Below are 26611 nucleotides of genomic sequence, written 5' to 3'. Positions count from 1 at the left end.
ACGGACCCTCTCGTGGAGTCAGTGCACCTACTCCACGCCAACCCCCAATACGCGTATGTCCGGCACGCCGACGGAAGGGAGGACACCGTGTCCATAAAAGACGTCGCCCCAGCCGGTAACGACAACAACCACGACAACAACAGCAACAACGATCACAGCAACTCTTACCCACCCACTATCCTTTCATCACCCCCGGAAGAACATCGACCAACGGTGCCCTCACCAACTACCCCTTCAACAACCCTGGCGGCGCCACCGACAGAGACCCAGGAGGCCACCGGGGACACCCAGCCGACACCCGCAGCACCACAACAGCTATGTCGGTCACAGAGGACTATCAAACCCCCGAACAGACTAAATCTGTAGAAGGGGTGAATATGATGAAATATGCCATTCATCAGGCACTCTGTATTCTCTGTGTTTGATTGTGCCTGTGACTGTGACAAGCAGGGGAGTTTAGTTTCAGTTTCCATTTCCTTACCTGTATTGTATTGTGTGTAGGGCTCCACCCATACCAGGCCCCTACTTAAGCAGGCCCCAACGTGCCTCACAGGCAGTACAGCAGATCTCTGGATGAGAGACACTTCTCCACTGTGTATTACTTTCTGAGTTAATAAAAGCCTTGCTTTGCTCCGTTAACGTTGAGTCTCGGATTCATTGAGGCACATCACTCTCTAATACAGAGCCATGTGCTGCCTGCTCTCTCCGTGCCCGCGCTCTGCTCTCTAATACAGAGCCATGTGCTGCCTGCTCTCTCCGTGCCTCCCACGCTCTGCTCTCTAATACAGAGCCATGTGCTGCCTGCTCTCTCTGTGCCCCCCACACTCTGCTCTCTAATACAGAGCCTTGTGCTGCCTGCTCTCTCCGCCCCCCGCGCTCTGCTCTCTAATACAGAGCCATGTGCTGCCTGATCTCTCCGCCCCCCCGCACTCTGCTTTCTAATACAGAGCCATGTGCTGCCTGCTCTCTCTGTGCCCTCCACGCTCTGCTCTCTAATACAGAGCCATGTGCTGCCTGCTCTCTCCATGCCCCCCGCGCTCTGCTCTCTAATACAGAGCCATGTGCTGCCTGCTCTCTCCGTGCCCGACACGCTCTGCTCTCTAATACAGAGCAATGTGCTGCCTGCTCTCTCCGTGCCCCCCGCGCTCTGCTCTCTAATACAGAGCCATGTGCTGCCTGCTCTCTCCGCCCCCGCGCTCTGCTCTCTAATACAGAGCCATGTGCTGCCTGCTCTCTCCGTGCCTCCCACGCTCTGCTCTCTAATACAGAGCCATGTGCTGCCTGCTCTCTCTGTGCCCCCCACACTCTGCTCTCTAATACAGAGCCTTGTGCTGCCTGCTCTCTCCGCCCCCCGCGCTCTGCTCTCTAATACAGAGCCATGTGCTGCCTGATCTCTCCGCCCCCCCGCGCTCTGCTCTCTAATACAGAGCCATGTGCTGCCTGCTCTCTCTGTGCCCTCCACGCTCTGCTCTCTAATACAGAGCCATGTGCTGCCTGCTCTCTCCATGCCCCCCGCGCTCTGCTCTCTAATACAGAGCCATGTGCTGCCTGCTCTCTCCGTGCCCGACACGCTCTGCTCTCTAATACAGAGCAATGTGCTGCCTGCTCTCTCCGTGCCCCCCGCGCTCTGCTCTCTAATACAGAGCCATGTGCTGCCTGCTCTCTCCGCCCCCTGCGCTCTGCTCTCTAATACAGAGCCATGTGCTGCCTGCTCTCTCCGCCCCCGCGCTCTGCTCTCTGTGATGAAATATGTCATTCATCAGGCACTCTGTATTCTCTGTGTTTGATTGTGCCTGTGACTGTGACAAGCAGGGGAGTTTAGTTTCAGTTTCATTTCCTTACCTGCATTGTATTGTGTGTAGGGCTCCGCCCATACCTGGCCCCTACTTAAGCAGGCCCCAGCGTGTCTCAGTGGCAGTACAGCAGATCTCTGGATGAGAGACACTTCTCCACTGTGTATTACTTTCTGAGTTAATAAAAGCCTTGCTTTGCTCCGTTAACGTTGAGTCTCGGATTCATTGAGGCACATCACTCTCTAATACAGAGCCATGTGCTGCCTGCTCTCTCCGTGCCCGCGCTCTGCTCTCTAATGCAGAGCCATGTGCTGCCTGCTCTCTCCGCCCCCGCGCTCTGCTCTCTGTGATGAAATATGTCATTCATCAGGCACTCTGTATTCTCTGTGTTTGATTGTGCCTGTGACTGTGACAAGCAGGGGAGTTTAGTTTCAGTTTCATTTCCTTACCTGCATTGTATTGTGTGTAGGGCTCCGCCCATACCTGGCCTCTACTTAAGCAGGCCCCAGCGTGTCTCACTGGCAGTACAGCAGATCTCTGGATGAGAGACACTTCTCCACTGTGTATTACTTTCTGAGTTAATAAAAGCCTTGCTTTACTCCGTTAACGTTGAGTCTCGGATTCATTGAGGCACATCACTCTCTAATACAGAGCCATGTGCTGCCTGCTCTCTCCGTGCCCGCGCTCTGCTCTCTAATACAGAGCCATGTGCTGCCTGCTCTCTCCGTGCCTCCCACGCTCTGCTCTCTAATACAGAGCCATGTGCTGCCTGCTCTCTCTGTGCCCCCCACACTCTGCTCTCTAATACAGAGCCTTGTGCTGCCTGCTCTCTCCGCCCCCCGCGCTCTGCTCTCTAATACAGAGCCATGTGCTGCCTGATCTCTCCGCCCCCCCGCGCTCTGCTCTCTAATACAGAGCCATGTGCTGCCTGCTCTCTCTGTGCCCTCCACGCTCTGCTCTCTAATACAGAGCCATGTGCTGCCTGCTCTCTCCATGCCCCCCGCGCTCTGCTCTCTAATACAGAGCCATGTGCTGCCTGCTCTCTCCGTGCCCGACACGCTCTGCTCTCTAATACAGAGCAATGTGCTGCCTGCTCTCTCCGTGCCCCCCGCGCTCTGCTCTCTAATACAGAGCCATGTGCTGCCTGCTCTCTCCGCCCCCTGCGCTCTGCTCTCTAATACAGAGCCATGTGCTGCCTGCTCTCTCCGCCCCCGCGCTCTGCTCTCTGTGATGAAATATGTCATTCATCAGGCACTCTGTATTCTCTGTGTTTGATTGTGCCTGTGACTGTGACAAGCAGGGGAGTTTAGTTTCAGTTTCATTTCCTTACCTGTATTGTATTGTGTGTAGGGCTCCGCCCATACCTGGCCCCTACTTAAGCAGGCCCCAGCGTGTCTCACAGGCAGTACAGCAGATCTCTGGATGAGAGACACTTCTCCACTGTGTATTACTTTCTGAGTTAATAAAAGCCTTGCTTTGCTCCGTTAACGTTGAGTCTCGGATTCATTGAGGCACATCACTCTCTAATACAGAGCCATGTGCTGCCTGCTCTCTCTACCCCCCGCGCTCTGCTCTCTAATACAGAGCAATGTGCTGCCTGCTCTCTCGGTGCCCCCCACGCTCTGCTCTCTAATACAGAGCTATGTGCTGCCTGCTCTCTCCGTGCCCCCCGCGCTCTGCTCTCTAATACAGAGCCATGTGCTGCCTGCTCTCTCCGCCCCCCGCGCTCTGCTCTCTAATACAGAGCCATGTGCTGCCTGCTCTCTCCGTGCCCCCGCGCTCTGCTCTCTAATACAGAGCCATGTGCTGCCTGCTCTCTCCGCCACCGCACTCTGCTCTCTAATACAGAGCCATGTGCTGCCTGCTCTCTCCGCCCCCGCGCTCTGCTCTCTAATACAGAGCCATGTGCTGCCTGCTCTCTCCGCCCCCACACTCTGCTCTCTAATACAGAGCCGTGTGCTGCCTGCTCTCTCTGCCCCCCCCCGCACTCTGCTCTCTAATACAGAGCAATGTGCTGCCTCCTCTCTCCGCCCCACACTCTGCTCTCTAATACAGAGCCTTGTGCTGCCTGCTCTCTCCGTGCCCCCCGCGCTCTGCTCTCTAATACAGAGCCATGTGCTGCCTGCTCTCTCCGTGCCCCCACGCTCCGCTCTCTAATACAGAGCCATGTGCTGCCTGCTCTCTCCGCCCCCCGCGCTCTGCTCTCTAATACAGAGCCATGTGCTGCCTGCTGTCTCTGTGCCCCCGCGCTCTGCTCTCTAATACAGAGCCATGTGCTGCCTGCTCTCTCCGCCCCCCCGCACTCTGCTCTCTAATACAGAGCCATGTGCTGCCTGCTCTCTCCGCCCCCCCGCGCTCTGCTCTCTAATACAGAGCCATGTGCTGCCTGCTCTCTCCGTGCCCCCCGCGCTCTGCTCTCTAATACAGAGCCATGTGCTGCCTGCTCTCTCCGTGCCCCCCGCGCTCTGCTCTCTAATACAGAGCCATGCCTGCCTGCTCTCTCTGCCCCCCGCGCTCTGTTCTCTAATACAGAGCCAAGTGCTGCCTGCTCTCTCCGTGCCCCCGCGCTCTGCTCTCTAATACAGAGCCATGTGCTGCCTGCTCTCTCCGCCCCCCGCACTCTGCTCTCTAATACAGAGCCATGTGCTGCCTGCTCTCTCCGTGCCCCCGCGCTCTGCTCTCTAATACAGAGCCATGTGCTGCCTGCTCTCTCCGTGCCCCCCACGCTCTGCTCTCTAATACAGAGCAATGTGCTGCCTGCTCTCTCCGCGCCCCCCGCGCTCTGCTCTCTAATACAGAGCCATGTGCTGCCTGCTCTCTCCGCTCCCACACTCTGCTCTCTAATACAGAGCCGTGTGCTGCCTGCTCTCTCTGCCCCCCCCGCACTCTGCTCTCTAATACAGAGCAATGTGCTGCCTCCTCTCTCCGCCCCCGCACTCTGCTCTCTAATACAGAGCCTTGTGCTGCCTGCTCTCTCCGTGCCCCTGCGCTCTGCACTCTAATACAGAGCCATCTGCTGCCTGCTCTCTCCGTGCCCCCCGCCCTCTGCACTCTAATACAGAGCCATGTGCTGCCTGCTCTCTCCGCCCCCCTGCGTTCTGTTCTCTAATACAGAGCCATGTGCTGCCTGCTCTCTCCGTTCCCCTGCGCTCTGCTCTCTAATACAGAGCCATGTGCTGCCTGCTCTCTCCGCCCCCCGCGCTCTGCTCTCTAATACAGAGCAATGTGCTGCCTGCTCTCTCCGTGCCCCCCGCGCTCTCTAATACAGAGCAATGTGCTGCCTGCTCTCTCCGTGCCCCCCGCGCTCTGCTCTCTAATACAGAGCCATGTGCTGCCTGCTCTCTCCGTGCCCCCCCGCGCTCTGCTCTCTAATACAGAGCCATGTGCTGCCTGCTCTCTCCGTGCCCCCCACGCTCTGCTCTCTAATACAGAGCAATGTGCTGCCTGCTCTCTCCGCGCCCCCCGCGCTCTGCTCTCTAATACAGAGCCATGTGCTGCCTGCTCTCTCCGCCCCCGCACTCTGCTCTCTAATACAGAGCCGTGTGCTGCCTGCTCTCTCTGCCCCCCCCGCACTCTGCTCTCTAATACAGAGCAATGTGCTGCCTCCTCTCTCCGCCCCCGCACTCTGCTCTCTAATACAGAGCCTTGTGCTGCCTGCTCTCTCCGTGCCCCTGCGCTCTGCTCTCTAATACAGAGCCATCTGCTGCCTGCTCTCTCCGTGCCCCCCGTGCTCTGCTCTCTAATACAGAGCCATGTGCTGCCTGCTCTCTCCGCGCCCCCCACATTCTGTTCTCTAATACAGAGCCATGTGCTGCCTGCTCTCTCCGTGCCCCCGCGCTCTGCTCTCTAATACAGAGCCATGTGCTGCCTGCTCTCTCCGCCCCCCGCGCTCTGCTCTCTAATACAGAGCAATGTGCTGCCTGCTCTCTCCGTGCCCCCCGCGCTCTCTAATACAGAGCAATGTGCTGCCTGCTCTCTCCGTGCCCCCCGCGCTCTGCTCTCTAATACAGAGCCATGTGCTGCCTGCTCTCTCCGTGCCCCCCCGCGCTCTGCCCTCTAATACAGAGCCATGTGCTGCCTGCGCTCTCCGTGCCCCCGCGCTCTGCCCTCTAATACAGAGCCATGTGCTGCCTGCTCTCTCTGTGCCCCCCACGCGCTGCTCTCTAATACAGAGCCATGTGCTGCCTGCTCTCTCCACCCCCCGCGCTCTGCTCTCTAATACAGAGCCATGTGCTGCCTGCTCTCTCCGTGCCCCCCGCGCTCTGCTCTCTAACACAGAGCCATGTGCTGCCTGCTCTCTCCGTGCCCCCGCGCTCTGCTCTCTAATACAGAGCCATGTGCTGCCTGCTCTCTCCGTGCCCCCCACGCTCTGCTCTCTAATACAGAGCCATGTGCTGCCTGCTCTCTCCACCCCCCGCGCTCTGCTCTCTAATACAGAGCAATGTGCTGCCTGCTCTCTCCGTGCCCCCCACGCTCTGCTCTCTAATACAGAGCCATGTGCTGCCTGCTCTCTCCACCCCCCGCGCTCTGCTCTCTAATACAGAGCCATGTGCTGCCTGCTCTCTCCGTGCCCGACACGCTCTGCTCTCTAATACAGAGCAATGTGCTGCCTGCTCTCTCCGTGCCCCCCGCGCTTTGCTCTCTAATACAGAGCCATGTGCTGCCTGCTCTCTCCGCCCCCGCGCTCTGCTCTCTAATACAGAGCCATGTGCTGCCTGCTCTCTCCGTGCCTCCCACGCTCTGCTCTCTAATACAGAGCCATGTGCTGCCTGCTCTCTCTGTGCCCCCCACACTCTGCTCTCTAATACAGAGCCTTGTGCTGCCTGCTCTCTCCGCCCCCCGCGCTCTGCTCTCTAATACAGAGCCATGTGCTGCCTGATCTCTCCGCCCCCCCGCGCTCTGCTCTCTAATACAGAGCCATGTGCTGCCTGCTCTCTCTGTGCCCTCCACGCTCTGCTCTCTAATACAGAGCCATGTGCTGCCTGCTCTCTCCATGCCCCCCGCGCTCTGCTCTCTAATACAGAGCCATGTGCTGCCTGCTCTCTCCGTGCCCGACACGCTCTGCTCTCTAATACAGAGCAATGTGCTGCCTGCTCTCTCCGTGCCCCCCGCGCTCTGCTCTCTAATACAGAGCCATGTGCTGCCTGCTCTCTCCGCCCCCTGCGCTCTGCTCTCTAATACAGAGCCATGTGCTGCCTGCTCTCTCCGCCCCCGCGCTCTGCTCTCTGTGATGAAATATGTCATTCATCAGGCACTCTGTATTCTCTGTGTTTGATTGTGCCTGTGACTGTGACAAGCAGGGGAGTTTAGTTTCAGTTTCATTTCCTTACCTGCATTGTATTGTGTGTAGGGCTCCACCCATACCTGGCCCCTACTTAAGCAGGCCCCAGCGTGTCTCACTGGCAGTACAGCAGATCTCTGGATGAGAGACACTTCTCCACTGTGTATTACTTTCTGAGTTAATAAAAGCCTTGCTTTACTCCGTTAACGTTGAGTCTCGGATTCATTGAGGCACATCACTCTCTAATACAGAGCCATGTGCTGCCTGCTCTCTCCGTGCCCGCGCTCTGCTCTCTAATACAGAGCCATGTGCTGCCTGCTCTCTCCGCCCCCGCGCTCTGCTCTCTGTGATGAAATATGCCATTCATCAGGCACTCTGTATTCTCTGTGTTTGATTGTGCCTGTGACTGTGACAAGCAGGGGAGTTTAGTTTCAGTTTCATTTCCTTACCTGTATTGTATTGTGTGTAGGGCTCCGCCCATACCTGGACCCTACTTAAGCAGGCCCCAGCGTGTCTCACAGGCAGTACAGCAGATCTCTGGATGAGAGACACTTCTCCACTGTGTATTACTTTCTGAGTTAATAAAAGCCTTGCTTTGCTCCGTTAACGTTGAGTCTCGGATTCATTGAGGCACATCACTCTCTAATACAGAGCCATGTGCTGCCTGCTCTCTCTACCCCCCGCGCTCTGCTCTCTAATACAGAGCAATGTGCTGCCTGCTCTCTCGGTGCCCCCCACGCTCTGCTCTCTAATACAGAGCTATGTGCTGCCTGCTCTCTCCGTGCCCCCCGCGCTCTGCTCTCTAATACAGAGCCATGTGCTGCCTGCTCTCTCCGCCCCCCGCGCTCTGCTCTCTAATACAGAGCCATGTGCTGCCTGCTCTCTCCGTGCCCCCGCGCTCTGCTCTCTAATACAGAGCCATGTGCTGCCTGCTCTCTCCGCCACCGCACTCTGCTCTCTAATACAGAGCCATGTGCTGCCTGCTCTCTCCGCCCCCGCGCTCTGCTCTCTAATACAGAGCCATGTGCTGCCTGCTCTCTCCGCCCCCACACTCTGCTCTCTAATACAGAGCCGTGTGCTGCCTGCTCTCTCTGCCCCCCCCCCGCACTCTGCTCTCTAATACAGAGCAATGTGCTGCCTCCTCTCTCCGCCCCACACTCTGCTCTCTAATACAGAGCCTTGTGCTGCCTGCTCTCTCCGTGCCCCCCGCGCTCTGCTCTCTAATACAGAGCCATGTGCTGCCTGCTCTCTCCGTGCCCCCACGCTCCGCTCTCTAATACAGAGCCATGTGCTGCCTGCTCTCTCCGCCCCCCGCGCTCTGCTCTCTAATACAGAGCCATGTGCTGCCTGCTGTCTCTGTGCCCCCGCGCTCTGCTCTCTAATACAGAGCCATGTGCTGCCTGCTCTCTCCGCCCCCCCGCACTCTGCTCTCTAATACAGAGCCATGTGCTGCCTGCTCTCTCCGCCCCCCCGCGCTCTGCTCTCTAATACAGAGCCATGTGCTGCCTGCTCTCTCCGTGCCCCCCGCGCTCTGCTCTCTAATACAGAGCCATGTGCTGCCTGCTCTCTCCGTGCCCCCCGCGCTCTGCTCTCTAATACAGAGCCATGCCTGCCTGCTCTCTCTGCCCCCCGCGCTCTGTTCTCTAATACAGAGCCAAGTGCTGCCTGCTCTCTTTGTGCCCCCGCGCTCTGCTCTCTAATACAGAGCCATGTGCTGCCTGCTCTCTCCGCCCCCCGCACTCTGCTCTCTAATACAGAGCCATGTGCTGCCTGCTCTCTCCGTGCCCCCGCGCTCTGCTCTCTAATACAGAGCCATGTGCTGCCTGCTCTCTCCGTGCCCCCCACGCTCTGCTCTCTAATACAGAGCAATGTGCTGCCTGCTCTCTCCGCGCCCCCCGCGCTCTGCTCTCTAATACAGAGCCATGTGCTGCCTGCTCTCTCCGCCCCCACACTCTGCTCTCTAATACAGAGCCGTGTGCTGCCTGCTCTCTCTGCCCCCCCCGCACTCTGCTCTCTAATACAGAGCAATGTGCTGCCTCCTCTCTCCGCCCCCGCACTCTGCTCTCTAATACAGAGCCTTGTGCTGCCTGCTCTCTCCGTGCCCCTGCGCTCTGCACTCTAATACAGAGCCATCTGCTGCCTGCTCTCTCCGTGCCCCCCGCCCTCTGCACTCTAATACAGAGCCATGTGCTGCCTGCTCTCTCCGCCCCCCTGCGTTCTGTTCTCTAATACAGAGCCATGTGCTGCCTGCTCTCTCCGTTCCCCTGCGCTCTGCTCTCTAATACAGAGCCATGTGCTGCCTGCTCTCTCCGCCCCCCGCGCTCTGCTCTCTAATACAGAGCAATGTGCTGCCTGCTCTCTCCGTGCCCCCCGCGCTCTCTAATACAGAGCAATGTGCTGCCTGCTCTCTCCGTGCCCCCCGCGCTCTGCTCTCTAATACAGAGCCATGTGCTGCCTGCTCTCTCCGTGCCCCCCCGCGCTCTGCTCTCTAATACAGAGCCATGTGCTGCCTGCTCTCTCCGTGCCCCCCACGCTCTGCTCTCTAATACAGAGCAATGTGCTGCCTGCTCTCTCCGCGCCCCCCGCGCTCTGCTCTCTAATACAGAGCCATGTGCTGCCTGCTCTCTCCGCCCCCGCACTCTGCTCTCTAATACAGAGCCGTGTGCTGCCTGCTCTCTCTGCCCCCCCCGCACTCTGCTCTCTAATACAGAGCAATGTGCTGCCTCCTCTCTCCGCCCCCGCACTCTGCTCTCTAATACAGAGCCTTGTGCTGCCTGCTCTCTCCGTGCCCCTGCGCTCTGCTCTCTAATACAGAGCCATCTGCTGCCTGCTCTCTCCGTGCCCCCCGTGCTCTGCTCTCTAATACAGAGCCATGTGCTGCCTGCTCTCTCCGCGCCCCCCACATTCTGTTCTCTAATACAGAGCCATGTGCTGCCTGCTCTCTCCGTGCCCCCACGCTCTGCTCTCTAATACAGAGCCATGTGCTGCCTGCTCTCTCCGTGCCCCCGCACTCTGCTCTCTAATACAGAGCAATGTGCTGCCTGCTCTCTCCGCCCCCCGCGCTCTGCTCTCTAATACAGAGCCATGTGCTTCCTGCTCTCTCCGTGCCCCCTGCGCTCTGCTCTCTAATACAGAGCCATGTGCTGCCTGCTCTCTCCGTGCCCCCCGCGCTCTGCTCTCTAATGCATACGTACGTTCCACTTTCTTTTCCAGCATGGCCAGGCGGTTTGTAACCTCAATTTTCAGTTCAGTTATTTTGAAGGCCCTGAATAAGAGAGAAGAGATTCAGTGGCTCAGTGACGAGATCGAGTTAAATGGAATGTGGTCGGAAATGTGTAATAATAGGGGAATTACCTGGAAAATTGCTCTGCAACTTGTGCTAGAACATTCTGGAAAACTTCATCTTTCTCTGAAACACGAAGGTTAAAGTGGAGATAGTTTACACCGTGTCAGGTCGACCAACCCTGGAGTGAATTAATCTCAAACCTCAGGCCTTCCCAAAGCATCGCTTCCCCACCGTCCATTCAAAGTATGAGGACCGCTGCCCCGATCACCTTAACCCCTCCCTTAACCGCCGACCTGACCCCCTCCCCACTGACCCCCTGATCCACTTTCCCCCCTCCTCCCAACCCCAAACTCTCTCCTCCTGCCCAGATACCGAGTAACACTCGCTCACACCAAAATACAAAGCAACAATTGGAGAATAACCATTGCTTACACCCTTGACGTGTGGAGAGCTTTGCTCACTACAGTGGGGAACAACTTACCTGATAACTGTGCACCAGTGAGAGCAATGACCCGATAAGGAGATCTGGAATAAAGAGAGAGAAAGAGGCGGCTCAGAACGACTATAATCATGGGAGATTTTAATCTTCATATTGATTGGACAAAGCAAATTGGCAAAGGTAGACTTGAGGAAGAGTTCTTAGAGTGTATGTGGAATGGTTTCTTGGAACAATATGTTGTAGAACCAACCAGGGAGAAGACTATTATAGATCTGGTAATGTGTAACGAGGCTGAATTAAATAATGATCTCGAAGTGAAGGATCCTCTTGGGAAGAGTGATCATAGCATGGTAGAATTTAAATTCAGTTTGAGGGTGAGAAAGCTAAGTCTCAAACTAGTGTCCTGAACTTAAACAAAGGTAATTACAAAGGTATGAAGGCAGACTTGGTTAAAGTGGACTGGGAAAATATATTATAGGGTAAGACTGTAGAAAAGCAGTGGCAAACATTTAAGGAGATATTTCATAACTCTCAGCAAAGATATATTCCAGTGAGAAGGAAAAACTCTAAGAGAAGGATGAACTAAGGAAGTAAAGGATGGTATCAAATTGAAAACAAAAGCATACAATGTTGCGAAGATTAGTGGATGGCCAGAGGATTGGGAAATTTTTAAAAACCAGCAAAGGACGAATAGAAAAATGATAAAGCGAGAGAAGATAGCTTATGAGAGTAAGCTAGCAAGAAATATAAAAAACAGACAGTAAGAGCTTCTACAGGTATATAAAAAGGAAGTGAGTAGCTAAAGTAAACGTTGGTCCCCTAGAGGATGAGTCTGGGGAATTAATAATGGGAAACAGGGAAATAGTGGCGACTTTGAACAAATATTTAGTATCAGTCTTCACGGTAGAAGACACTAAAAGCATCCCAATAATGGATAATCAAGGGGCTATTGGGGTGGGGGGGGGAACTTAAAACAATCACTATCACTAGAGAGAAAGTACTCGGTAAACTAATGGGACTAAAGGTGGACAAGTCCCCTGGACCCGATGGTCTGCATCCTAGAATCTTAAAAGAGATGGCTGCAGAGATAGTGGATGCATTGGTTGTAATCTACCAAATTTCCCTGGATACTGGAGCGGTCCCAGCGGATTGGGAAACCGCAAATGTAACGCCCCTATTTAAGAAAGGAGGGAGACAGAAAGCAGGCAACTATTGACCAGTTAGCCTAACATCTGTCATTGGGGAAATGCTGGAGACCATCATAAAGGAAGTGGTGGCAGGACATTTAGAAAATCATAATATAGTCAAGCAGAGTCAGCGTGGTTTTATGAAAGGGAAATCATGTTTGACAAATTTGCTGGAGTTCTCTGAGGATGTAACGAGCAGGGTGGATAAAGGGGAACCAGTAGATGTCGTGTATTTGGATTTCCAGAAGGCATTCAATAAGGTGCCACATAAAAACTTACAACACAAGGTAAGAGCTCACGGGGTTGGGGGTAATATATTAGATTGGATAGAGGATTGGCTAACTGACAGAAAACAGAGAGTCGGGATAAATGGGTGATTTTCAGGTTGGCAAACTGTAACTAGTGGGGTGCCGCAGGGATCAGTGCTGGGGCCTCAACTATTTACAATCTATATTAATGACTTGGATGAAGGGACCGAGTGCAATGTAGCCAAATTTGCTGATGATACAAAGATAGGTGGGAAGGCAAATTGTGCGGAGGACGCAAAGAATCTCCAAAGGGATATAGACAGGCTAAGTGAGTGGGCAAATATCTGGCAGATGGAGTTTAATGTGAGAAAATGCGAGGTTATTCACTTTGGTAGGAAAAATAAAAAAGCAAATTATTATTTAAATGGGGCGAGATTACAAAATGCTGAGGTACAGAGGGTTCTGGGGGTCCTTGTACATGAATCACAAAAAGTTAGCATGCAGGTAGAGCAAGTAATTAGGAAAGCAAATGGAATGTTGGCCTTTATTGCAAAGGGAATGGAGTATAAAAGTAGGGAAGTCTTGCTACAACTGTAGAGGGTGTTGGTGAGTCCACACCCGGAGTACTGCGTACAGTTTTGGTCTCCTTATTTAAGGAGGGATATACTTGTATTGGAGGCAGTTCAGAGAAGGTTCACGAGGTAGATTCTGGAGATGAAGGGGTTGTCTTATAAAGAAAGGTTGAGCTGGTTGGGCCTATACTCATTGGAGTTTAGAAGAATGAGAGGGGATCTTATTGAAACATATAAGATTCTGAAGGGATTTGACAGGGTAGATGCAGAGAGGATGTTTCTCCTCGTGGGGGAATCTAGAACTAGGGGGGATAATTTCAGAATAAGGGGGCACCCTTTTAAATCAGAAATGAGGAGTAATTTCTTCTCTGAGGGTTGTGAATCTTTGAAATTCTCTTCCCCAGAGAGATATGGAGGCTGGGTAATTGAATATATTTAAGGTGGAGATTGACACATTTTTGAAAGGTAAGGGAGTCGAGGGTTATGGGGAGCGGGCAGGGAAGTGGAGTTGAGGCCAAGATCAGATCAGCCATGATCTTATTGAATGGCGGAGCAGGCTCGAGGGGCCGAATGACCGACTCCTGCTCCTATGCCTTATGTTCTTATGTAGAATGGGGAGAACGCAGACACATTAACATGTTACGAGGAGGTGCAAGCGATAACTTCTCATTGACTGAGTGTGGGCTGTTTAATAATACTTCAGAGAGATTACTTAATGCCTGGTAGCTAGTTACTGAAGGGGGGAAGCTGGAATGGTGAAGGTACCTTTCTGTGTTTGTAGGCATGGTCGGATCAATGGAGATTATCGCACTGTCTGGGTCCAGCAGAGAGATAGCCGAGCTCCTGAAACAGATGTAGACCAGTCAGACTAATGAGGTTTGACAAATGGGCGATTTAATAGCTCATTCTTCGGATCGGTGAGCTACTGAACTGAGGAATGGGCTGATGATGTGAGGTCTCCTTGCCCACCGGGCAATGGCAATCAATTTGAAGATCTCAGTTAGCAACACAAAGCAATCCCACTCACCAAAACATTCCCCACTGTAATGTATATACCTTTAAGTGGGGAACTATCTTTTACAGCTCATGTATACTGCAGTACCGGCAGTGACCACACCTGTATATAGCCCTGAGTAGTAATCTGTACAGATCAGTTCCACTGTGAGCCACGTTGAGTAAACACCTGTTGTACCGTTCTCCGCAGTCTGTGACTTATTATACACGGACACAACATTGACGACGAGGCAAGTTCGAACCTACCTGCAACTCTGCATCACCTCCCGGGGATTCGTTCCTGGAGATCAGTGGAGGTCAAGGCCAGAGACTCGGGTGTCGACCACGGGCAACCGCCCAGTCATCCAGCAGAGGCTCGAGAAATGCGGGGGAGGCTGTCGAGAGCCAGGCTTGGCTTTCCAGTCGAGGTGGTCCAGCGAAACGGGCTGGCAACAGGTAGTGCGCAGACCCTTCCTGGACAGCGGCGGGCTAGAGCCCGACCGAGTGGCACAGCAAAGGGCCGAGCAGCGTCAACGGGGGAGAGAGAGAGAGAGGGCAGAGCGCACAGGGCGCAGCCGGTGTTCAGGGGCCGAGCAGCATTGGAGAGAGGGAGAGAGAGATGCGCAGAAACCCGCGAGGCGCCGCCATTGCCACGAGGACTGCCGAGAGCGGCGTTGGCAGCAGCGCAGGAGAAGCGCGCGAGACCTACAGGGCGCCGCCATTGCCACGAGAACTGCCGGGAGTGGCGTTGGCAGCAGCGGGGGAGGAAGGAAAGCGCGAGAGACGCCATTTTAAGCCATTGGGAGACGCCATTTTAAACCACACCCAAAATGCCGAAGAGTGGCAGTATCACCGCATTTGACAATGAAGTCGAAGATTGGACTACATATGTCGAACGAATAGAGGTGTACTGCAAGGCAAATGAGGTGTCAGATGGCAAGAAAGCGTCGGTATTGTTAAATTTAATGGGTGCAAAGACGTATGGTTTATTACAAAATCTAGTAACCCCAACGAAGCCAATGGAAAAGAGTTTTGAAGACATAGTAACGATACTAAAGGAACATTTAAACCCCACACCGCTGCAGATAGCAGAAAGATTCAAGTTTCACAAACGGAACCAGCATAAGGATGAAAGCAATGCTGACTATTTAACAGAACTGCGCAAACTATCGAAACACTGCCAGTTTGGAGCGGGACTGGCAGATACCTTAAGGGACAAGTTTGTGTGTGGGCTTCAAAGTGAAGGAACCCAGAAACGGCTTTTATCTGAAAAGGACCTTACGCTGGAAAAGGCTTTCAGCATTGCGGTATCATATGAAGCAGCAGCACGGGGCGCTGCAGAGATACAACAGAGACCGCAAGAATATGGCACAAACGAAATGTCATATGTTACAGAGAAGTGCTATCGCTGCGGCAGAACAACACATGACCAGAATGATTGCTGGTTCAAAGACAAAGTGTGCAGACAGTGTGGAAAAGTAGAACACATAGCACGAGTCTGCAGGTCGGGAAAGAAAACCAGCAATAAGAAACCTACCAACGAAAAGTACAAGAAGGTACATAAGATGACGGAGAATAGTTCAGACGAACAAAAGAATGATAACGACTCCGAAAACAGGGAACTGAGTTGTCTGAAACTACATAATGTGATCACAACGGAGGATCACCGCACCATTTGGGTCACTTTCAAGATAGCAGGAGTCCAGGTAAAGATGGAATTGGACACAGGATCAGCCCTAACAGTCATAAACCGATGGGACTACGAGCGGCTATTCTCACACATACCCTTGAGAGACACAAAAATTATTTTGAAGACGTACACGGGCCAAAAAGTCTACCCCAAAGGAAAAATAAGGGTGACCGTTATATATAACGGTAAGGAAACACCAAAACTAGACCTGTATGTGTTACAAGATGGAGGACCACCATTACTGGGACGTGAATGGATCCGGAAAATACAACTGGATTGGCATTCCATACAGGCACTGACTGTGGCTGACAAAAAGGATGACGACGTCACACCTGGGCGACTGTCAAAGATCCTAACTGACGCGAAAGAAGTGTTCCAGCAAGGACTCGGAACACTAAAAGGCATGACAGCGATGATTAAAATTGAAGAAAACGCAAGGCCAAAATTTTTTAAGGCCAGACCGGTACCTTATGCGATCCGCCCAGCCGTCAAAGCAGAGCTGGAGAGTCTGGAATGTTTCAGGTGTACTGTCCAAGGTAGACTGGAGCGAGTGGGCTACACCCATCGTCCCTGTGATGAAAATGTCGTTGAGCAGCACGCCTGGGGAACCAAGGAAGGTTCGCATCTGTGGGGACTTTAAGGTAACAGTGAACCCGATCCTTCACACTGTACAATATCTACTTCCGCGGATTGAAGATATTTTCGCCTCGCTATCTGGAGGGAAATGCTTCACTAAGATTGATCTGGCCCAGGCGTATCTGCAAATGGAAGTAGAAGAAGCATCAAAAAAATACCTCACAATCAACACCCATAAAGGTCTCTACCAATACAACCGGCTGGTATTCGGGGTAGCATCAGCTCTGGCTATTTGGCAGAGGGCAATGGAACAAGTCCTGCAAGGGATCCCAGGGACCCAGTGTTATTTGGATGACATCCTGGTCACGGGCGAAAATGACAATGATCACCTTGCCAACCTGGAGCAGGTGCTCACTAGATTGCAGGAATATGGGCTCTGAGCTAACCGCCCAAAATGCAAGTTTTTTAGAAAACAGATCTCGTATTGTGGCCACGTTATCGATAAAGAGGGGTTACATAAGTCCCCAGAGAAGATTGAGGCAGTAGTCAAGGCTCCAGCACCGGAAAATGTGTCACAACTGAGGTCGTTCCTCGGGCTGGTAAACTACTACCATAAGTTCTTGCCAAATTTGTCTACAATACTACACCCACTGAACACCCTACTGCAAACTGGGGTGCCATGGAAGTGGAGTGACGAAAGTAGACAAGCTTTCCAGAAGAGCAAAACACTAATCACATCGAAAGAGGTATTGGCCCATTACAACCCAGCATTACCAATTCGGTTGGCATGTGATGCGTCACCCTACGGCATAGGAGCGGTGCTGTCGCACAAATTCTCGGACAGCTCAGAGAGGCCAATAGCCTTTGCGTCACGATCACTAACCTCAGCCGAGCGTAACTACGCCCAGATTGACAGGGAGGCCCTCAGCCTAGTGTGGGGAGTGAAAAAGTTCAATCACTATCTGCACGGGCAGAAATTCACCTTGCTGACGGATCACCAGCCTCTTGTCTCCATTTTTAATCTGAAGAAGGGCGTTCCGGTGATGACTGCGCAACGACTACAAAGATGGTCACTTTTTCTAGTGGCGCACCACTATGAGATTGAATATAAGGGCACGAAACAGCATGGAAATGCTGATGGGCTATCACGCCTGCCACTGCCTACTGCGGAGGAAGCACCAGCAGTGGATCCTGTCGAAATATTCCATTCGGCTATAGTTGAATACCTACCGGTAACTAACGCTTGTATCGAAAAGGAAACCCGAAATGACCCGACATTGTCTCGGGTATATGATTTGACGGTGAAGGGATGGCCAGCACATGGCGACTCATTGTTGCCAGCATTCTCGACAAGGAGAGAACAGCTGTCAGTGTGCCAGGGGACCTTGATGTGTGGATCCCGAGTGGTAATTCCACCCAAGTTAAGGGATAGAGTGCTCAATGAGCTTCATGAGGGTCATCTGGGAGGGGTAAAAATGAAAAGCCTAGCCAGGGCTTATGTGTGGTGGCCGGGAATCGATAAACAAATCGAGGACCTGACCAAGAGTTGCTCAGGATGCCAGAAAGTCCAAAATGCACCACCACAGGCCCCTCTACACCCATGGGAGTGGCCCTCATCTCCATGGCAGCGGGTGCATATTGATTTTGCTGGTCCATTCATGGACTCAATGTTTTTAATAGCCGTGGATGCGCACTCGAAATGGCCTGAGGTCATAAAAATGTCCTCCACCACCATGGTGAAAACTATTGCAGTCCTACGGACCATTTTTGCCAGGAATGGCTTGCCAGAACAGATTTGCTCCGACAACGGACCACAGTTTGTGTCCGAAGAGTTCCAGAGGTTCTTGAAAAAGAATGGGGTAAGGCATTACACATCCGCCCCGTATCATCCAGCCACAAATGGATTGGCTGAGAGGTTCGTACAAACCTTTAAGAAGGCAATAAAGGCTATGTACAATGATAACATTCCGCTGCAGCACAAGGTGGACAATTTCCTGTTCGCCTACCGGAATGCGACACATGCAGTCACCAACCAGGCCCCAGCCATGATGTTCTTTAACCGAAGGTTAAGATCTCGCCTGGATTTGCTCAGACCAAACGTACGAAGAGATGTTGAGAGTAAGCAATTCCAGCACATCCATGAGAAGCCAACAAGGAGCTTCAATGTAGGGCAACCAGTCTTGGCCCGCGACTGCCGAACAGAAAAATGGCAGCCAGGAACGATATGCACACGGCAGGGCCCACTAATGTACACAGTGGACGTTGGGGAGAGCATCGTGAGACGCCATGCTTACCAGATCCTAGAGTCACAGGAACAAGTCAACCCCATGCCTCGCCCATACGTACCTGGTGATGAACCCGACGTACAGGTCGCATCTACCCCAGAAACAGTAGCATCGGAAGCTGATGAACCAACCGACGACAGGGGGCCAGAATCGCCTCCGCACCAAGAGCAAGACACTCGGGAAAGGCGCTATCCAGAAAGGATCAGGAAGCCTCCCCAAAGACTGAATATATATAGACTATTTTCAGCTAATGTTGCGTGTTAATTGTAATTAGTTTGATATTTAATTGTTAAATGAGTGTTATGGTACTGTTAATCTAAAAGGGGAGGAATTGTAATGTATATACCTTTAAGTGGGGAACTATCTTTTACAGCTCCTGTATACTGCAGTACCGGCAGTGACCACACCTGTATATAGCCCTGAGTAGTAATCTGTACAGATCAGTTCCACTGTGAGCCACGTTGAGTAAACACCTGTTGTACCGCTCTCCGCAGTCTGTGTCTTATTATACACGGACACAACACCCACTGACCCCCAAACTCCTACACACACATCAAGTGAAGCTTTTCAGTGCATTGCTGTCTCCGATAACAGTATATCTACTGTCTCTGGGAGTTATAATCTGTCTCTAACCTGTTGTTACATTGTTATAGTGTCACATCATTAAATGGAACTACTTTGGTATGGTGTAGTTATATTGCTATGTGGCACACTGTGCACGGGCAGTGCACAGTGCAGCGTCGGACATCTTGTGTCACTCCGCACCATGCGGCAGCGGCCCAAAACCATCAACTTAAAGTTGAAGCTGGACACAGGGGCTCAGAGCAACATTCTCCCATTGAGACTGTACCAGCAGATCTTTCCCGAAAACCTGAGAGAAGATGGCTACTCGAAAAATGGTTGTTTAAAGGCAAGTAATGTCACGCTGACAGCATACGGGGGGAGTGAGATTAAACAACTCGGAATAACCTTTATCAAAGGGACACATAAAAGAAAGGACATCAACTGCATGTTCTATGTCACCGACACTGAGGGGCCAGCGATCCTGGGATTAAACAGCTGCGAGAAGTTGAGATTGATCTCAGTGCATCACGAGCTGACGGAAACGCCACTGAAGATAGACAGCAACACCCCACTGGAGAACCGCCCACAAATCAAGAGTAAAAAAGACTTGATAGACATGTATCCGGAATGTTTCGATGATACAGTGGGATGTTTCGGAGATTTCCAATACCACATCACCATCGATCCAGAGGTAAAGCCCGTTATCCATGCTCCACAAAAAGTACCCATCGAGCTGAAGACAAAGCTTGAAAGAGAGCTAAAGGAGATGGAAGAAAAGGGAGTGATCGTAAAGGTCACTGAACCCACAGACTGGGTAAACTCAATTGTGGTACGAGAAAAGCCAAACGGGTGTCTCAGAATATGTTTGGACCCCAAAGATCTAAACCAGGCGATAAGGAGGGACCACTATCCCACCCCAAAGCTAGAGGAGATTACACCATCACTGGCAGGAGCCAAGGTTTTCTCAAAACTAGATGCCAGAAATGGATATTGGAACGTGAAGTTGGACGAGGAATCAAAAACACTGACAACATTCAACACACCATTTGGGCATTACAAATTCCTGCGGCTACCATTCGGGCTAAAAGTCAGTCAAGATATCTTTCAACAGAAAATAGACGAGGCATACAGAGGCTGTGAAGGAGCTATAGGAATAGCTGATGATATTCAGATCTATGGAGCAGATGAGAGAGACCATGACATGCACCTACATGAGGCCATGGAGAGTACCAGGAAGGCTGGCATCAAGTTAAATGCAGATAAGTGCATAGTTAAAGTCAAGGAATGCCAATTCTTCGGTATGATTTATACACCAGAGGGAGTCAGGCCAAATCCAGAGAAGATTGCGGCGATTGCTGAAATGAAACCACCCAAAGACAAGAAAGAGCTGAGGAGTTACCTTGGCTTGGTCCAATACATGAGTTCTTTCATCCCACACATGTCGGAACATACAACAAATCTCAGAGAGCTATTGAAAGAAGACGCCGAATACCAGTGGTCTGAATCACACGAAAGGAATTTCAAACAACTTAAAGAACTGTTGTGCAAAGAAACAAGTCTGTCATATTATGACAGAAGAAAACCAGTCACTCTGCAAGTAGACGCTTCTACCAGAGGACTAGGGGCAGCTCTGGTGCAGGAAGGAAAGCCGATAGCTTTCGCATCAAAGGCCTTGACGTCAGCCGAGACGAGATACGCCAACATAGAAAGAGAACTATTAGCAGTAGTGTACGGATGTGAGAAATTCCATACATACCTACATGGCAGGCGATTTACAACAGAGAGTGACCATCGTCCACTAGAACAGATCTATAAGAAGAATCTGTGCAAAGCGCCTGCAAGACTGCAAAGACTACTTCTAAGGATCCAAAGCTATGACTTCACGCTTAAATATAAGCCAGGAAAGGAAATGGTGCTAGCAGATGCGTTGTCTCAATTGTCACCATATGAGAAACACGAGGTGGAGGGCCTAACAGTAAAGAACATAAGAACATAAAAATCCACCACCTAGTGAATGTTACCCCTACAAAGCTCAGTCAAATCAGAGATGAGACTAGCAAAGATGAGGAGTTGCAACTACTCACACAACAAGTAATACAGGGGTGGCCGGAGAGAATCCAGCAGGTACAGGCGACAATTCGTCAATACTGGACGATTAAAGACGATATTGCAGTAGAAGACGGTATTCTCCTTGCTGGATCGAGGATCATCGTGCCAAAGACGATGCAGACACAACTTCTCCATCTCATACATGAAGGCCACATGGGAATGGAGAAATGCAAGCTGAGAGCCAGATCAGCTGTATACTGGATAGGCATGTACAAAAATATTGAACAGATGGTCTCTGCATGTGGTATATGCCAGAAATACAGAAATGCACAACAGAAAGAGATGATACCTAGTGAAATACCGTCAAGACCATGGCACACTGTTGGGGCAGATCTCTTCATGTGCAATCAAGAATGGTATCTCATAGTGGCAGATTACTATTCCAAGTTTCCTTTTGTGAGAAGGATGAAAGACTTGAGAGCCACAACTACCACCAGGATTGCAAAGAGCTTGTTTGCTGAACAAGGAAACCCGGAAAAGGTAATCTGTGACAATGGAACCTATTAAATCCGTGAATCTTAAGGTATGGTGTTCTTCAATAAATAGACGGAGACTGCAGATCAACAATCAACAGGTGTTTACTGGATGAGGGTAGTCTAAAAACTAACAGTACAGATGCCTGCTCAGGGGCTATATACAGGTGTGGTCACTGCCAGTACTACAGTATACAGGAGCTGTAAAAGTAGTTCTCTCTTAAAGGTACATACACTACAATTCCTCCCCTTTTAGATTAACAGTACCATAACATTCAAATAACAGTTAACACTTTTAATATGCACAGTAACTGAAATAGTCCATTTATAGATTCAGTCTTTGGGGCGGCTTCCTGATCCTTTCTGGATAGCGCCTTTCCTGAGTGTCTTGTTCTTGGTGCGGAGGCGATTCTGGCCCCCTGTCATCGGTTAGTTCATCAGTTTCCGATGCTACTGTTTCTGGGGTAGATGCTACCGGTATGTCGGGTTCATCACCAGGTACGCTAGACATGGGGTTGACTCATTCCTGTGACGCTAGGATCTGGTCGACATGGCGTCTCACAATGTTCTCCCCGACATCCAGTGGGTACATTAGTGGCCCCTGCCGTGTGCATATCGTTCCGGGTTGCCATTTCTCTGTTCGGTAGTCGCGGGCCAAGACTGGTTGTCCTACATTGAAGCTCCTCGTCGGCTTCTCATTGATGTGCTGGAATTGCTTATTCTCAACATTTCTTCGCAAATTTGGTCTGAGCAAATCCAGACGAGATCTCAACCTTCGGTTAAAGGACATCATGGCCGGGGTCTGGTTGGTAACTGCATGTGTCGCATTTCTGTAGGCTAACAGGAAATTGTCCACCTTATGCTGCAGTGGAATGTCGTCATCGCACATGGCCCTTACTGCCTTTTTTAAAGGTTTGTACGAACCTCTCAGCCAATCCATTTGTGGCTGGATAAATCATTATGCACCCATTGCCATGGAGAGGAGGGCCACTCCCATGGGTGTAGAGGGGCATGTGGTGGTGCATTTTGGATCTTCTGGCATCCTGAGCAGCTCTTTGTTAGGTCCTCGATTTGTTGATCGATTCCCGGCCACCACACATAAGCCCTAGCAAGGCTTTTCATTTTCACCCCTCCCAGATGGCCTTTGTGAAGCTCATTGAGCACTATCTCCCTTAACTTGGGTGGAATTACCACTCGGGATCCACACATCACTGTCCCCTGGCATACTGACAGCTGTTCTCTTCTGGATGAGAATGCTGGCAACAGTGAGTCGCCATGTGTTGGCCATCCCTTCACCGTCAAATCATATACCCGAGACAGTGTCAGATCATTTCGGGTCTCCTTCTCTATATCCGCGTTAGTTACTGGCAAGCGTTCAATTATCGACGAATAAAATATTTCGACAGGGTCCACTGCTGGTGCTTCCTCCGCAGTAGGCAGTGGCAGGCATGATAGCCCATCAGCGTTTCCATGCTGTTTCGTGCCCTTATACTCTATTTCATATTGGTTCGCCCCTAGAAAAAGGGACCATCTTTGTAGCCGTTCCGCAGTCATCACCGGAACGCCCTTCTTTGGATTAAAGATGGAGACAAGTGGTTGGTGGTCAGTCAGCAAGGTGAACTTCTGCCCGTGCAGATAGTGGTTGAACTTTTTTACTCTCCATACTAGGCTGAGGGCCTCCCTGTCAATCTGGGCGTAGTTGCGCTCGGCTGAGGTTAGTGACCGAGACGCAAAGGCTACTGGCCTCTCCAACCCGTCTGGGAATTTGTGCAACAGCATCGCTCCAATACCATAGGGTGATGCATCACACGCCAACCGAATTGGTAGTGCTGGGTTGAAATGGGCCAACACCTCTTTTGATGTGATCAATTCTTTGCACTTCTGGAAAGCTCGTTTACATTCTTCATTCCACTTCCATGGTACCCCCGTCTGCAGTAGGGTGTTCAGTGGGTGTAATACTGTAGACAAATTTGGTAAGAACTTATGGTAGTAGTTCACCAGCCCGAGGAACGACCTCAGTTGTGACACATTTTCCGGTGCTGGAGCCTTGACTACTGCCTCAATCTTTTCAGGGGACTTATGTAACCCCTCTTCATCAATAACGTGGCCACAATACGAGATCTGCTTCTGGAAAAACTCGCATTTGTGGCGATTAGCTCGTAGCTGTGGTGTATGTAACCTGTTCCACCTTAAGAGAACTACCTTAAGAGATGTACTACTTTCTCTTGGCTGCTGTATACTGTAATACCGGTGGTGACCACACCGGTATATAAACGTTGTGTAGTGACTTGCTGGGCAGTTCAGCCCTGACCTCCGAATAGTAAAGACCTGTTAAAGTTATTCTTGTTGTCTGTGTCCAGTGATTTATAATAAGCATAACTGGGACACACAGACTCAACAGTGGCGACGAGTCTGATCTTACCCTGCGGCAGTTTTACATCCAAGGCAGCTTCGTCCTCAGAACGGGCGTTGAGAAGAGGCATCCGCCCTCATCATCCTGCTGAGCACCACATCGCAGGGGAGGCATCGAGAACCCGGGTTAAAAAGAAAAATTCTGACCACGAAGCCCTCCATCAGCGACAGGCAGTGATCATCCCTTCTACCACGGTGGTGGGTAAGCCGATCAGCGACACGAGCAGAAAGTCGGCCGCGTTGGCTGTGGAGTAGGGGAGGGAAAACGGAGGAAAAAGGGCGGAGAACTCGACCGCGGCCGGTGAAAAGGGCCGGGCTGCAATCGGGGCCGAGAGGCGCAGCGACTGGGGCAGCGTTAAGGCCACGAGAACCGCGGAGAACTCAACCGCAGCCGGTGTAAAGGACCGGCCTGCAAGCGGGGCTGAGAGGCGCAACAGCAGGGGAAGCGTGAATGCCCACGGGAACCGCGGGGGAGCAAAAAAAAAGCAGCGTCGGGGAATTGAGAACCGCTGGGGAGGCGAGAACGGCAGCAGCACGGCAATCGCCATTGCAGCCAACGGGGGAAGAAGGCAAACGCGGGAAGCCGCCATTGTAGTCGGCGGGGGAAGAAGACGAGCGCGGGAAATACCGCCAAGCGCAGGAAGCCGCCATTTTAGTAGGCGGGGGAAGAAGACAAGCGCGGGAAGCCGCCATTTTGGGAAAAAGAAAATTTAAAGAAACTTGCAAGGGTGCCTAAACATGGTAACATCAATGCTTTTGATAGCGATGTCGAAGATTGGGCCACGTATGTAGAACGCATGGAAGTTTATTGTAAAGCAAATGAGGTACCAGATGATAAGAAAGCACTAACCTTATTAAACTCAATGGGTGCGAAGACGTACGGCCTATTGAAGCACCTTGTATCACCAGATAAAGCGGCGGATCAGACTTTCGCGAATATTGTTACTGTCCTGAAAAATCATTTAAACCCCACGCCGCTGCTGATAGTGGAACGATTTAAATTTTACAGAAGAACGCAGCTGAAAGAAGAAAGCAACGCTGAATTCTTAATTGAACTGCGTAAGCTATCAAAGTACTGTCAGTTTGGAACAGGACTAGCAGATGCGCTGAGAGATAAATTTGTGTGTGGATTGTTAAAAGAAGGAACACAAAAGCGACTGCTAGAGGAGAATGATCTTACGCTTGATAAAGCTGTCACTATTGCAGCATCGCATGAAGCCGCAGCGAGAGGCACTGCGGAAATGCAACTAAGGTCATCGGAACTCAGCACCAATCAAATGGCCTTGGGTGCAGTAAAGTGTTATCATTGTGGAAAGACAACGCACGATCAGAACCAGTGCTGGTTCAAAAATCAGGAATGCAGAAAATGTGGCAGGCTTGGTCACATAGCTAAAGTATGCCGGTCAGGAAAGAAGACCAGCAACAAAAAGTCACCGCAGGACAAGTGCAAAAAGGTACACAAGGTGACAGAGAACAGTTCGGATGAACAGAAGTCAGATTCAGACTCCAGCAGTAAGGAACTGGGTTGTCTAAGAGTACACAATGTGGGTAATGAAGCAGACCTCCAAACTATCTGGGTCACACTTCAGATAGCAGGAGTCCAAGTGAAGATGGAATTGGACACTGGATCGGCATTGACGGTCATGAATAAGCAAGATTACAAAAGGTTATTCCCACATATTCCCCTGCGGGATACGGAGATTGTATTGAAAACATACACGGGGCAAAGAGTATACCCCATCGGAAAGATAAAGGTAAAGGTGGTCCACAAGGGCAAAGAAAGCCGAGGAATGGACTTATATGTGCTACCTGAGGGAGGTCCACCACTACTGGGACGGGAGTGGATCAGGAGAATAAATATGGACTGGCATTCCTTAAAAGCACTAACGGTAGATTCCGGTAAAAAAGATGTCAAACCTAAACGATTGTCCAGAATATTGGACGATGCTAAAGAGGTGTTCCAACAGGGACTGGGAACACTGAGAGGAATTACGGCAAAGATCCTACTTCGTAGAGACTGAACCTGGTAACCAATACAGACGGAACAGACTCCACATCAGACCTTCACCTGAACTGGATAAGCAGCAGACAACATCAGCCACATTGACAACACCAGCTACCACAAGCAGTACACCAGAAACAAGCGCTACAAATCAAACAACCATGAGCATGCACACTCCAACTCCAAAGGCGACAGCAACAACAACGAGAGCGGAACACACCAAAACACCGCAGAGAGGAATGGTCACCACCAAATCCACAAGATGGAGGGACAACATCCAACCACCTGAGCGATATCGCGAATAAAAAACAACTCACGATTCTTTGTAGTTGATAATAATAGTTTAGATATAATATTTGTTCATTTAAATTGTTAAATTTCATGTTTTAGTTTTTTGAGAAAGAGGGACGTTACATTGTTATAGTATCACATCGTTAAATGGAACTACTTTGGTATGGTGTAGTTATATTGCTATGTGGCACACTGTGCACGGGCAGTGCACAGTGCAGCGTCGGACATCTTGTATCACTCCGCACCATGCGGCAGCACAGAAACAAGGCAAGAATACAGCTAGTAAAAGCAGTAACTAAAATGAGCTAAAAGTGTCTGTATTATTTATAGTATAAGAACACAAGGAGACACAACACCTGTGCTGTACCTGCCCCGGGAGTGTTTGATGGGACAGTGTAGAGGGAGCTTTA

At 51.2% G+C, this 26611-nt stretch overlaps 1 protein-coding gene across 2 annotated transcripts in view; it reads right to left on the bottom strand.

Annotated features, from left to right (window-relative positions):
* Window positions 1-26611, bottom strand: part of pde9aa (phosphodiesterase 9aa) — a 96309-nt gene that overhangs the window by 58318 nt on the left and 11380 nt on the right. For both annotated transcript variants that reach the window (XM_086007339.1, XM_086007340.1), the window contains exons 3-6: window positions 13572-13649; window positions 10842-10885; window positions 10429-10483; window positions 10269-10339 (exon numbers count right to left, since the gene is read on the bottom strand). In XM_086007339.1, the coding sequence (XP_085863465.1) occupies window positions 10269-10339; window positions 10429-10483; window positions 10842-10885; window positions 13572-13649 (248 nt within the window). The remainder of the gene's footprint in view (window positions 1-10268; window positions 10340-10428; window positions 10484-10841; window positions 10886-13571; window positions 13650-26611) is intronic.

Source organism: Somniosus microcephalus, chromosome 14 (genome assembly GCF_052327205.1).
Source record: "Somniosus microcephalus isolate GS21.2 chromosome 14, FLI_Smic_1.0, whole genome shotgun sequence".
In the NCBI taxonomy this organism is placed as follows: domain Eukaryota; kingdom Metazoa; phylum Chordata; class Chondrichthyes; order Squaliformes; family Somniosidae; genus Somniosus; species Somniosus microcephalus.
The sequence above is the reverse complement of the archived record's forward strand: the minus strand, read 5'-3'. Positions and strand labels throughout refer to the sequence as shown.